Raw genomic sequence first — 13895 nt, 5'->3', positions numbered from 1 at the left:
GACTATAGAGAAACTGTTATGGTTATTGATGACTATTTATACACGTTTATAGCCCACACTGCTGAAAATTATATTCCTGTTCCTTATGCTTACAGTTTTTTTTAGACTATTGCCTAGATCAGACAGAAAGTTTTCTCATAGCTTCCATGCTGTTTGCATTACAAAGGCATTAGAGCGATTGTCGCGTTTTGTGTTCAGTTTATTGCTTTCCCTTTTTGCTGCGATCTCTGCGGATACTCCGTCTAGATTCATTAGTTGTTTCCAGACATATACCACTCGTCTGTTATTGTTTTCCGGACTACGGATGCCAAGCATTCTCGATCTCCGTTTTCCCGGAGATAGCTTTGTCGTGAATATTAATTCAATCCACAGCGTCGTTAGTACAGCAACTTAGGAAGTAGTTTATACGACTAGTTAAACAGTGTGACAGAGGTCTTCATTCAGGTTCCGCATGACTAGTGATACGCTTGTACCGTACCATTAGCATTTCACAGTATGGTCTGTGTAAATGTCAACACGTTCAATATTTTAACCTGACATTTGGAGAACGGCAGTTGCACACAAAGCAAGCATTTCACGCTGTTACGCCAGTAAGGAGTCATTCTTCATGCCTCTGTGAACCAAATTAAAGACATCATGTTCCCCTTTTCACAGCTAGATTCATCGCCTCTTCTAATTCTACGATTCATACGTATTCTACCGAGCGAGATAGCTGCAGTCGTATTAGTGCGGTCAGTATCCAGCATCCGGGAGATAGTGGCTACGATCCCCACTGTCGGCAGCCCTGAAGATGGTTTTCCGTGGTTACCCATTTTCACACCAGGCAAATTCTGGGGCTGTACCTTAATTAAGGCTACGGCCACTTCCTTACCACTAACCTAACTGTGTCGGTGCGACGTAAAACAACTTATAAAATAAAAACATACCTATTCTTCTTTCCTTCTCGCTTTCCCCGCCACCTGATGGAGTCAGGGGCGTGATATATATCGCCGTGCAAGTGGCTATGTAGCTCGGGCCACGTAGCTATCAGATTTCGGGAGATAATGGGTTCAAACCCCTTTGTCGGCAGCCCTGAAGATGATTTTTCCGTGGTTTCCCATTTTCACACCAGGCAAATGCTGGGTCTGTACCTTAATTACGTCCACGGCCGCTTCCTTCCCACAGCTGTCGAAAAGGAATATTATCACCAAAATTCTGGAGGGAAAGAAGGAAAAAAGAAAAGTAAAGAAGAGATAAGAGAGGTGTAAAAATATATCACCGGTTAGGGAAAGGGGTGATCGAAGGTAGGAAAACGTAAAATTCGATAGACATAGGTAGGCTAGGTGTTATGTCGACGATTGGAAAGGATAGGAAAGGGCTGGGAGTTGGAAGGAAGCGGCGGAGGCCTTAATTAGGGTACAACCCCAGCATTTGCCTGGTGTGAAAATGGGAAACGACGGAAAACGATATTCAGGGCTGCCGACAGTGGGATTCGAACCCAATATCTCCCGGATGCAACCTCATAGCTGCGCGCCCCTAACCGCACGGCCAACTCGCCCGGTGATTTTTAATGTAATAGGGGTAATAAGCGTATTAGCAAATGATGGCATATGCAAGAATATAGAGGTAAGTATACCGATCATTGACGGATGCTTGCAGACTGGACGTTGAAAGGTATACTCGCCTATAATTGTATCATATGTATACGAGTATGTGTCTTGAAGTGAATGTTTTTCTACTCACAGCCATCTTGTAACTTTCATATGTTTCCGAGCTTGCTTGTCTTGTGTTACAACGTACTTATTTCGTTCCAGATCGTTGAGGGCGTTGAAGTCTTCGCAGTTCACAGTCATCCTTGCCGTAGTGAAGAGGAGGTAGGTGCAGTAATTGAGACACATGATCCGATACACTTGCTACTAACTAATCTGAGTAAAATCCCTGCTTGTTGCCTGTAATTAACGCAGTCATTAGTATCATATAACCCAAACTTTCCTCAGAATTATGTGATCGAATATGTATTTATTGTATACAGACGCTAATTGGTTAGGATAATGCACGCAAATGTAAAAATAGACAGTAAAATCGGCAATTTAATCTGGATATAAAATATCTATATAATAATAGTTCAGAACCCGATATGGATTTCTGATGTCTGTCGATATCATAAAAATCAAACATCTATTGTGATAGGAATGAGGATATAAACACACCACACATGGGTTGATGCAGTGATGGGTCAGCGTGTGCAGAAGGTGTAACAGAAAGAAGACAAGGAATTTACGTTCTCATTGGAGATTTAAGATCGATTGCCGAAATCACTTGCTGAATACCTCTAGCTGACTTGTTCGATGTGCGTAGTGTGAATGAGTGCGTGAATGAGCTTATTTTCATAAACATTAGAAATGTATTTGCTAGTTATAGGTTTTTTTACTGTGTTTCCTTCTTTTATTATTACTAGTGTTAGTTTTAATATTATTATCATGTTCATTTGTATTGTCATGTTGTACATTCTATAATTATTTATTTTATTACTATCTCCATATTTGCTATTTGTACTATATTATTTTAAAATATTGTTGTATTAAAAAAATATATGTATGTTAATTATTTTAAATGTTATGGTTAAGTGCAAGAGAGGGCCTCGAGCCCTAACTTTGCCACGAATAAAGACGAATGACTTACTTACTTACTTACAAGAGCAAATATGAAAATGTCAAAACACCAGGACAAATTCCTGCCTTTTCATAGATGGATTGCGGGGAGAGTGTCCAACTCACGTAAAGCAAATAAATAAATAAATAAATAAATAAATAAATTAATTAAATAAATAATCGCACAGCAAAATTCTGAACTACGAAACTGTTCGTAGAATACCAGCCAACATCACAACAAAGAAATCTACAAAATATCATTTGCAACATAATTAACAGGTATACGTCCAAAAAGGACCCGGACAGCGCATGGAGCATTTCTAACCAAGACACGTTATCTGCCCTATTTATAATGAATGCTGCTGAGCAGCACGGGTCCTCTAATAATAATAATAATAATAATAATAATAATAATAATATACCTTCTTCTCCTTCTTAATCTGTTTACCCTCCAGGGTCAGTTTTTCCCTCGGACTCAGCGAGGGGTCCCACTTCTACCACCACAAAGGCAGTGTCCTGGAGCGCGAGACATTGAGTCGGGGGATACAATTGGGAAGGATGACTAGTACCTCGCCCAGTCTGCCTCACTTGCTATGCTGAACAGGGGCCTTGTGGAGTGATGGGAAGTTTGGAAGGGATAGGCAAGGAAGAGGAAAGGAAGCGGCTGTTGCGTTAATCACCATCCCGTCATTTGCCTGGAAGGGAAGTGGGAAACCACGGAAAACCACTTTGAGGATGGCTGAGATGGGAATCGAACCCACCTTTACTCAGTTGACCTGAGGCTATGTGGACTCCGTTCCAACCCTCCTACCACTTTTCAAATTTCGTGGCAGAGCCGGGAATCGTACCCGGGCCTCCGGGGTGGCAGCTAATCACGCTAATCACTACACCACAGGGGCGGACATAATAATACCTAGTGTACAAAATGTTTACCTTATTTGATTTTATTTGCGGTGAGAAAGTCATGTTTATTTTGTTTACTGGTAAAGATCCGATTCGATAATAGTGTTTGTTTCATTCTTAGCAAGTGGCTATAAATGCAATTCTCCTCCGCATGACATCAGAGATCTTCTGGACATGAGTATACAGTTCATGGTTATGCCGACGTCTATATTCACCTTTGTCTTCAATTGGGCCAAAAAATTGTATTAAGATATTTCCTTCCCTACTTTATTTATTTATTTATTTATTTATTTATTTATTTATTTATTTATTTATTTATTTCATTCTTTCTTTCTTTCTTTAATTTCCAATTTTTCTATGAGACCTTTCTTATTCATATCAAGACATTCCACTCAATACAAAGCCTTCGGTCTTATAACAGTGCAGTAACGTCGTGAGTTTTGCGTTCAAAGATGTGGACTTTTTGTTCTATTATTATGATTATTTGAGGGAATCATCATCTGCTTTCCCGACATTCTTTCGTGGGGTTAACACTAATGTGTATAAGCTGAGTTTTACGGCCTCTTTACGCCAACCCTATTTGGAGAGATGTGGTTGTTGTGTGATGTGATGTGTTGTATTGTCATGAAGATGTGTATGAATACGATCACAAACGTCCAGTCCTCGAGCTAGAGGAGTTAATCAAACGTGGCTAAAATATCCGCCCCGGCCGAGAATAGAACCCAGGGCTCTACGAACCGAAGGCCTCTACACTGACTGCTCAGCTAAGGTACAGAACGAATATTTAGTGAATGTAATTAAATTCGTTCTAAAAGTTGTGAACCATTTTATTTGCAAAGTGAAGATAAAAATCCTTTATAAAGGAGGCAAGAAATCTCTATGATAATGTGCACCTTTTTAATCCAGGCTTGTACCTGGAGACTTATGTATAAGGAAAAAAGCCCGCCTGGTGGCTATGATCGATAAGGCCTTGAAGTCTATATGGTCTGATACTGTGGTTAGGCGGTTCGAGTCCCGTTGGTCGAAAAATTTTCACCATCAGAATAAGGAATATTTATAAACAGATACCAAAGGGGAATTTCTAATAATAATAATAATAATAATAATAATAATAATAATAATAATAATAATAATAATAATAATAATAATAATAATAATATTGGCTTTACATCCCACTAACTACTTTTACGGTTTTCGGAGACGCCGAGGTGCCGGAATTCAGTCCAACAGGATTTACTTTACTGAGTTAATATGGTTGCCCCAATGAAGATCTTTCCTTTGCAGACACATCTGTGATTTTTAAAATTTTCCATTATACATTATAATTTATGTAAACTATTTCCTTTTTATAATCTTGGAGAAAATCTAAGTGTATCAAAAGCATAAGATGTTAAAGTGTTCGGAAAAAATATTGAGACCTGACCTGACTTCAGTCATCTTAATTTTGACTCAGACACTATTCCATATTACATAGATTTTTTTATAAATGAAAATGCTCCATGAGCAGCGTGTTTAACCCAACCGCCTTTCAGATTTATCGTACATATACACTCATATAATTTTAATAACCTGTGGTCTTCTTGTTCTGTCACTTACCCCACAAATTAGTGGAGTCGCGGCTGTGAACTGTGTCGAACATGTGACCTTGGCCCTTTTTTACGTTCGGATGCCCTTTCTGATTCCAACCCCATGTAGAGGAATTTATTCACTATTGCATGTCTCTGTGGCGGTTGGTAGCGAAGTGTGTTTATGAAGAGAAGTGGGTTGGAACAGACGTAAACACCCAGTAGGAATTAACCAGACGCAATTAAAACCTCGGACCCGCCGAGAATCAAATCCAGGTCTCCCAGAACTAAAGGCCTTGACGCGAAGCGAGCTTTGAAGGTCAGTGGGCTCATGCTGAGTCCCTCGCAAATACGAGAAAACATATCCTTAATCAGGCAAGGGATTTATGAGGACTGCAGAAATGCTGGACTCAAGATGGACGCATTTGTGTATTAAGAGAAGATGGAACTAAATCTCAAATATCCACGATGGCACAGTTAAAAAAACATTGCAGGGAGTAGGATGAACTCGTGAAATTAAGAGAAAGAAATTATGTGTGTAGTACCGGTAATTAATATATATTTGTGTGTGTGTGTGTGTGTGTGTGTAAGTGTGTGCTTGCGAAAGTCGGTGGATCTACTCGCCAGGTTGCTGGGGTAAGCTTATTTTACATCTTACTTAATTTTTGTTTTTCATACTTCCTAGTTTCATATGATTGTTGACCAGTACAACGGTAATATTATTTACCTGCATTCCTCTCCACAGCCCTCACCCTCCCCTTCTCTTTCGTCCCTACCACCTTCAACAGAACTTATGTTGCAGGAGCAGCTCAGTAGCCACCCGCGATCGTTACATTGTTGTCACCTAAATGGTCAGTCATTATTAGCTCATATGGAAGAGGTTCAGGCTATTTTTGAAGTGAACAATGTACATATTATTGGAATCAGTGAAAGCTGGATGCGTACAGACATGTCGTCATCGACAGCTAACCTTGACAGGTACTCCATATTACGCCATGACTGCATTGACAAAATAGGCGGTGGACTTCTGCTTTATTACAGAAATGACCTAAAATGTAAGATAATTTCTACTTCTGACCCACGACTTACACTGCGACTGGAATTTATGTTTGTAGAATTAGACTGCCATAAAAAGATATTAATAGGGATTGTATGCAAGCCGCCTAAAATAGGACAGACTGATGATTTTGAAGAGGCATTAGCAAATCTTATCTCGGCATACGATGACATTATAATCATGGGCGACTTTAACAGTGACCTTTTGAAGCAGACTAGTGACGCGAACAATCTACTGAATTTATTTCTCGCTACAAACAAGACAATTATACCCCTCAACGCGCGGCCACTCGACTCGGTAAATGGTTATGATAAAATACCACTTATTAGTAAAAGTATTGTTAAAAGAGAATGCATTAACTACATCTCATATGAAGAAACCAAGAACTGTATCACCTGGAAATGGCTCAAATTTTACAATTGTGCTACTTACGGAAATATTTTTCTCTTTTCAGGCATAATTGTAGAGATTTCTGAATTGAAGCCACACTAATCTACTCCTAAAATTTCGTGTAAATCAGAATAAAATTACAGAAAATACCGGGTGGTCAAATAAAACTAGCCCGAAGAATATTTACAATAGGGCAGATCGGGGTTGAACCCTTGTTAAGGAACATCACAGAAGATGCTAGAAATCGCCTCATCTGAAGAAATGTAAAGCTGAGGATCCGAAAGTGCTGACTCCACTCACTCAGAAACCACCGGCTGAACTCAACAAGCGAAAACATGGAATGGCGTATGGCTTTTAGTGGCGGGATGTGTCCGAGGACTTCGACTCGCCAGGTGCAGGTCTTTTGATTTGACTCCCGTAGGCGACCTGCGCGTCGTGATGAGAATGAAGTGATGATGAACACGACACATACACCCAGTCCCCGTGCCAAGGGAGTTAACCACTTATGGTTTAAACTCCCGACCCTGCCGGGAATCGAACCCGGGACTCTTGTGACCAATGGCCATCACGCTAACCATTTAGCCATGGAGCCGGACTCAACAAGGGAAGATTCGCCTGGACGCTTTAACGCATGCACAACAGGAATGTTCCAACACGACAATCTCTAATTCCCACTTGCACAGATAAATGGTGTTGAGATTTAGACCAACTTTATTCCAGGCTTTCCTTCACTCGAGCAATGTTTTCTGGTGTTCGAACCCTCTTCGGATAGCTACGGTTTTTTATTAGCTACAGAGCCCATTTCACGTAATTTTGCCGCTAAGTTTCGCATTGTGGACGTTACTGGAGGTTTTGCCGAAACACTTTAAACTCTTGCGCAAACTGTAGCACACAGGTTTTCCACGAATCGAGCTTCGCATAACAGCCAACAATGAACACGCGCTGTTCTGTCGTGAACATAATTTTGTGTTGCATTCAACTGGTCACTAAATAAGTGTGCTACACTCACACGTAATGACACAACGACGTACTCGGGACAGAGCATGCGGGAGGTGGCGCACACGCAGGCATGTGACAGCAATCGATTGGTGCATCAATATCGCGGTTTCGAGCATTTTCTGTGATGTGAAGTTCTCCTGTTCATTAACAACGGTCAATTCCGCGTCGGTGTTGTACATATTTTCTGGGACAGTTTTACTTTACTCACCTTGTATATGTTTCAGTATGGTTTTCCCATGAGGTCTTCCTAACTTATCCGCGATGAAAGGTTAGGAAATTATTGTTACTGGGAAGACTTCAATTGAAGTACAGCCCTAGTATTTTCCTGGTGTGTAAACAAGAAACCGTGGAAAACCACCTTCAAGGATCCTCTCCCGAGCTACTGGCTAGTCTAAAAGGAGACGCATACATTTTAATAAGTGAAAGAGGGAGACTAGACAGAATCGCACTTTTCTGAAGTGAAGTGCTGTTAGTGAATATTACAAACATAAGCTCCTCTCTTGACAGAGAGCCATTAGCTTGACCTCTGCGTACGAGTACCATGTTCTCCTTTGCCCTCAGCACGTAGCTGTGGAAAGACTACACAGTGAAGTTAATAATGCATGCCGCGCACGCCGAGCTGTCTGTTAGTCATGTATATTCATGGCCCACTCTACTCCAGTCGCGATATTGTTGATTGCGGTCACTAATGCGCTAGATGGGATGTACGCGCCTTCAGGCCTCTGTCCTCTGTGGCCATTTACAGCCGTGTGTTTAATAACCTTTTATTGAAGATGATGGTAAGTGCCGTGACATAGATATCAGTTGCAGAACTCTCTGGCATGAGAACTGTTGCGTGCCTGTAAACAGCTCTCCGGTTTCATAATAACGGCATCTTACGTCGAGGTGTTCCCCAGGAACTCACAATGTCAGTGTTGAGGGACGAACGAGAGACCAGGGTAGTGTCCTGGAGCGTGAGACTTTGGGTCTGGGATACAACTGGAGAGGAGGACCAGTACCTCACCCAGGCGGCCTCACCTGCTATGCTGATCTTGGGCCTTGTAGGGGGAATGGGAAGATTGGAAGGGAAAGACAACGAAGAGGGAAGGAAACGGCCGTGACCTTACGTTACGTACCATCCCGGCATTAGCATGGAAAAGTGGGGAAACCACGGAAAACCACTTCGAGGATGGCTGAGGCGGGGATCGACTCCCCCCTCCCCTCTACTCAGTTGACATTGAGGCTGAGTGGACCCCGTTCCAGTCCTCGTATCAGTTTTCAAATTAACCGGGAACCGAACCTGGGCCTCCGGGGGTGACGGCTATTTACACTAACCACTACACTATAGAGGTGGACCTGCTCATACTCATGTCATATTAGCTGTCCGATCTACTTCCTGTAACCCGCCTTAGTTGCTCTGATCTTCAATTCTCTATGGTCTGACACCGAGGATAGCCGGTTCGAATCCCGCTGTTGGAAACCTTTTCACCATTAGAATGTTGGTCGGCAAGGTAGGAAAGGTGGTTGTATACAATTTCTAATCACTAGATGTCATGCTAAAAACCTGGATTCAGTTCCAAACATCTCCGCGGTGTTCATATGGAGTGAGGGCGCATATGACCCTTTTGATGGTGATTCGTCCTTCAGATGGCGACGTTAAGCCTTGAACAGCCTCCTTGGTGCTATTCGACAAGAGTAGGCTATGTGCCGACCACCACATTTCACCCTCTTCCCTATCTCATCATCATCATCATCATCATCATCTTCATCATCATCATCATTCCACTTTCAGACCCGCAGATAGCCGATGGACCTCAGATAGAAAATCCTTCACCAGGCAAGCCGAACATGTTCTTGGATACTTCCGGACGAAAAGCTATTCGATAAAATACCAACTCCTCATGGGGATGAGGGCGGCACAATTCATACCTGTCATACGAGGGGACTAAATGGAGTAATCCCCAAGAGCTCCAAACTTAGGAAAGTGGGTTAGCAACTACGCGTAATGCTGTGGCAGTTTGTTGTTGCTTTACGTCACACCGACAGAGATAGGTCTTGTGGCGACGATGGGACAGGAAAGGGCTAGAAGCGAGAGGTAAGCGGCCTGGTGTGAAAATGTGAAACCACGGATAACCATCTATAGGGTGATTTCCGACTAAGGAGTAGTGTTACGAAAATTTTGCAAACTTTAGGGTGGGAGGGAGTAAGGAGACGAGATGCTCGAATACGTAGTATGTTTCGAGCTGTCAGTGGAGAGATGTTGTCGAATGACATTAGTAGACGAATAAGCTTGAGCGTAGCTTTTAAACTTAGGAAAGTTAATAATGTTATTAATGTTATTGTTTTTTTACGTCCCACTAACTACTTTTTCTGTTTTCGGAGACGCCGAGGTGCCGAAATTTGGTCCCGCAGGAGTTCTTTTACGTGCAAGTACATCTACCGACACCAGGCTGACGTATTTGAGCACCTTCAAATACCACCGAACAGAGCCAGGATCGAACCTACCAAGTTGGGGTCAGAAGGCCAGCGCCTCAACCGTCTGAGCCACTCGGGCCGGCAACTTAGGAAAGATTGAAGTAGGAATTCAAGAGGACAAACTGGGGCGGATATTCATTTATAGGACGAGGAGTAAGGGGTTGGAATCATTTTTTGAGGGAAATTATTATTATTATTATTATTATTATTATTATTATTATTATTATTATTATTATTATTATTATTATTATTATTATTATTGTACCGGGCGGTACACCTCTACACCGTTTATTTAAAAGTTGCGCCAGTTGAAACTCCTCTTCTGGAGGAAGGTTGAACTTTATCTATTCTATTAATTCTCTACTTTCTCAGAAGATGTCACCACGTGGAAAATTTTGAGTTTTTGAACTGTGTCACTTTTGATGTGTTTTTGTTTAGCTTGAAGTAAGAAGTGTGAACTTTCTCTTCTAGAGGACACTACTGAAGATCAACAATAGTGCAACCTAGTGCGGAGTCAAAGAACTATTTTGTTGAAGAAATTTTTATTTCAAATGTTTGTTCTTTGCTAAATTTCTTTCTGTTATTGTTTAAGTTGGCTGTATACCCCTCTCTTTCCCCTTGTTTTGCATGTAGCCAATCCCGAATTTCTTAAATTAATTTCTATCCAATCTGGTGTATCTTCCCCCAACTTGTATCTGTTGCGGGGTCCTATCCAATAAAAACATTGTGGGCGGGTGTTTTCATTCCCCTAACGCCTAGAAACTTCCGCGAGAGTATATAAACTGCTGATTTTAGGGTCTCCGGGCCACTTCTGTTCCATCTTTCAGTGTATTAAGTACATAGCAGGAGGCGGGAAGCGCCTCTTTCTTCTTCAGCCGTTCAACACCAGGTAATGGCCTATTAATAACTTCTTTTCTTGCTAGGTTGGCAGTTTAACACTCGCGGCGGGTTCGAAGCATTTCCATCATGTAACCTTTTCCTAAAATGTAATTACTCTTTTCATCTTTTTCTTGTAAAGCTACATATTGGGATAGAGAGTGCTAACCCTCTCGAGCTCCCACTCACATTTGTTTTGAGGTGAACTTATTTTTTTCAAACTATTCTTCGTTTATGTAATGTAAAGTGTTCTTCTCTAAGTCACCTCTGTAGTATGGGATTAGCCCTTGCGTTAGCGGCCCAGAGCCAGATTAGGTTTTAAAAACAAAGTGTATTAGGAGTGCAAGATCGCCTCCTCTCAAATTGTTATTTTAGAGGTCATGTAATCAACCTTCTTTTCATGTAATAGACCTCCGTAGGTTGGGTATTTTACCCCTGTGAATACGTCCTTAGAAGGACAGCTTGAAGGTAGAGTTTGGTGTGGCCTGGTAATAGGCTTACAATTTTGAGAGCGGATCGCTCTTTGAAATTTGTTTCTGTATGCCTCGTGCAGGCTTTATGTGTAATGTTTGGAGCCAGTGCTCCTGGGCATGAATGGGGTTTTCTGCCCCTTGGCTAAAATTTTTTTTTGGAGTAAGGCGGGGCTGATTGCCCAAGAGTTATGAAGTAAGGGCACTGAGCCCGAATCCAGTAATATTGTACCTACATTTTTGCTACTCTGTACCTGTTATGATTGTTATCTCTTGTTTTTTGAAAAGAAAATATAACCTAGTTAAATTTTAAATTAATTTTACATTGCACGTTAATTTCGTAGCTTGAAACCCATTCACACCCGCACCTTCTTTCACCTCTACCTACCACGGATATCTCCGTAACAAGTGGTAGCAGAGCGTGGTTGAATGGGTCTCAATTTAGCCCCTTTTGACGGCTAAACATTGCTTTGATTCGAACTCTAACAATTTTCTCAGTTGCTGGAATTTTTTGAGTTTTTCAAAATTGTTCTGTCATCATGCCCGGCCCTCGCGATGTTCTCCTCCTTAACTACTTGCGCAAAGAGGAGTTGATATACGAGTTAACTATCAGAAATGTGCAATCTGGAGGCACGGTTGCAATCGACACCAACAAGCTTAGAGAGTCCCTTGATTTGCCCATTTCCATCCCCAATTTGGGAGAGAAAGAAATTGATGACTCTCTTTCCACGATCGTCGAGAATATTACTGGGCTAGCATCTGTAGTCAGCTTTTTTGATGAAAACGATCCGTCTCCTAATCAAATTAAGCGTGTGCAAGGCAGGCTGTATCACTTTGCAAATAGAGTTAATGATCTGTTGTCTCTGAAGGTGAATGACGTTCAGAGGAAGCAAGCTAATACGCTCCTTGAAACTATCTCTGAATTGTCTAGTAAAGTCACTCAATTGTTAACTGGGGAAGTTCCTCCCAAATCTGAGCAGCCCACCATAGTGAATGTAAGTAGTGAGGAAGAACCTGCTAAGGGAGAAGGCAATAGGATAACCGTTGCTGCTCAAACTATCTCTGCCCCATTGGACAACGAGTCTGAACGCCGCACATCGTTGAACAATGTACGTGCTGAATTAACTTCCTTGCCATTGAAACCTTTACCTACTATGTCGCCCGGGATCAGTAGCTTGCCTCATCCATTGGCAATGTTGCTTAGAGGTATCTCTAAATTTTCCGTCAACACCACCAGTGATGTAATTTCATTTTTAAGATTTCTAGTGGAATTTCAGGATCATGCTCTTGTTTTTTCTCTTTCGCCATGTCAAATTTTGCAAATTATCTATCCGTATGCTATTGGTATTCTCTCTGATAAAATCGTAAGAGCCATTGCCGAGCAATCATCTATTGAGGATTTCCATGCCCATTTGCTAGCTAACTTCATCCCGGCTAGGGCCAGGTCCTCCCTGATTCAGAAGTACTATTACCGTGTACAGCGCTTGGATGAAAACTTGGCTGATTTCATTCAACATATCAAATTCTACACTAGGGTGTTTGCTCTGCACTTTCCTGAAGATCAGATTGTGCAGGCTATTGTAGAAGGTATTTCGCCATCCTACAGGTCATATTTGTGTTTCGCGGCGTGTCCGCAAACCTTCTCTGAACTTGAAGCATTGGCCGTCTCAGCGGAAGGAGTTAGATACGCCGATTCTTTGCGTGTCGCGAAAGTACCCCCGCCTTCCTTTAGTAACACTCGGCCTCCACCTCGCCGACCAGTCAATCCCCGTAAATGTTATGCGTGCGGGTCGCCTGACCATCTGCGGAATAAGTGTCCTCTGATCAAGTCAAGTGGGACAAGGAATGGAGCAGGGTCATCACAAGGCTGTTTTAAGTGTGGGGCCTTCTCACATATCGCCAAGAATTGCCCAAACTCAAATAGCACCCCCTCCTGCTCAACTTCTGGTGCAAATTCCAGCTATGCCAATAATAAAAAGTGACTAGTGGCGTCGGCTGAGCCGACTAATCCATCTTCCCGAGACTTAGCCCCTAGTAAACAGGTTGTAAATGCAGAGAACGACCAGCCTTCAAATTCATCTTTTGAATGCCCTAAAGAGTGTCTTAGGATTGCGGCGGATACCCCCGCACCGGTTCCTTTTCTTAAGATTGAGTTAAATAACGAGCCTATAACAGCTCTCTTAGATTCAGGCAGTGTTTGTTCCATTATTTCGGCTGATTGGTATTCTAAATTGAAATCTGTTTGTAAACTCCCTGACTATGACTCATCTCCTGTTAAATATGTTTCGGCTAATTCATCTCCATTAGAAATTCTAGGTTCCTTACATGTCAAAATTCGGGTTTTTAAATTTACATGGAAGATCAAATTGTTTGTGGCCAAGCGTTTGTCTTGCCCCATCATATTGGGAGCGGACTTCATTTCTCACACTGGTCTTGTGCTCGATCTCCAGAGTAGGTCGTGCACATTCAAATTTGCGTCCAATTGTAGAATTCCCTTGTTAAAGTGTAATTCTGTATCATGTTTATCAATTTCGCCTACCCAGGATGAGAT

The 13895-nt window shown here is 41.9% G+C and overlaps 1 protein-coding gene across 5 annotated transcripts in view; it reads left to right on the top strand.

The window, feature by feature from the left end:
* LOC136871659 (high affinity cAMP-specific and IBMX-insensitive 3',5'-cyclic phosphodiesterase 8) overlaps window positions 1-13895 on the top strand; it is a 1461726-nt gene that overhangs the window by 1287320 nt on the left and 160511 nt on the right. For all 5 annotated transcript variants that reach the window (XM_068227181.1, XM_068227177.1, XM_068227179.1 and 2 more), the window contains one exon: window positions 1794-1853. In XM_068227181.1, coding sequence (XP_068083282.1) covers window positions 1794-1853 — 60 coding nt within the window. The remainder of the gene's footprint in view (window positions 1-1793; window positions 1854-13895) is intronic.

This window comes from Anabrus simplex, chromosome 4 (assembly GCF_040414725.1).
Source record: "Anabrus simplex isolate iqAnaSimp1 chromosome 4, ASM4041472v1, whole genome shotgun sequence".
NCBI lineage: Eukaryota > Metazoa > Arthropoda > Insecta > Orthoptera > Tettigoniidae > Anabrus > Anabrus simplex.
The sequence above is the reverse complement of the archived record's forward strand: the minus strand, read 5'-3'. Positions and strand labels throughout refer to the sequence as shown.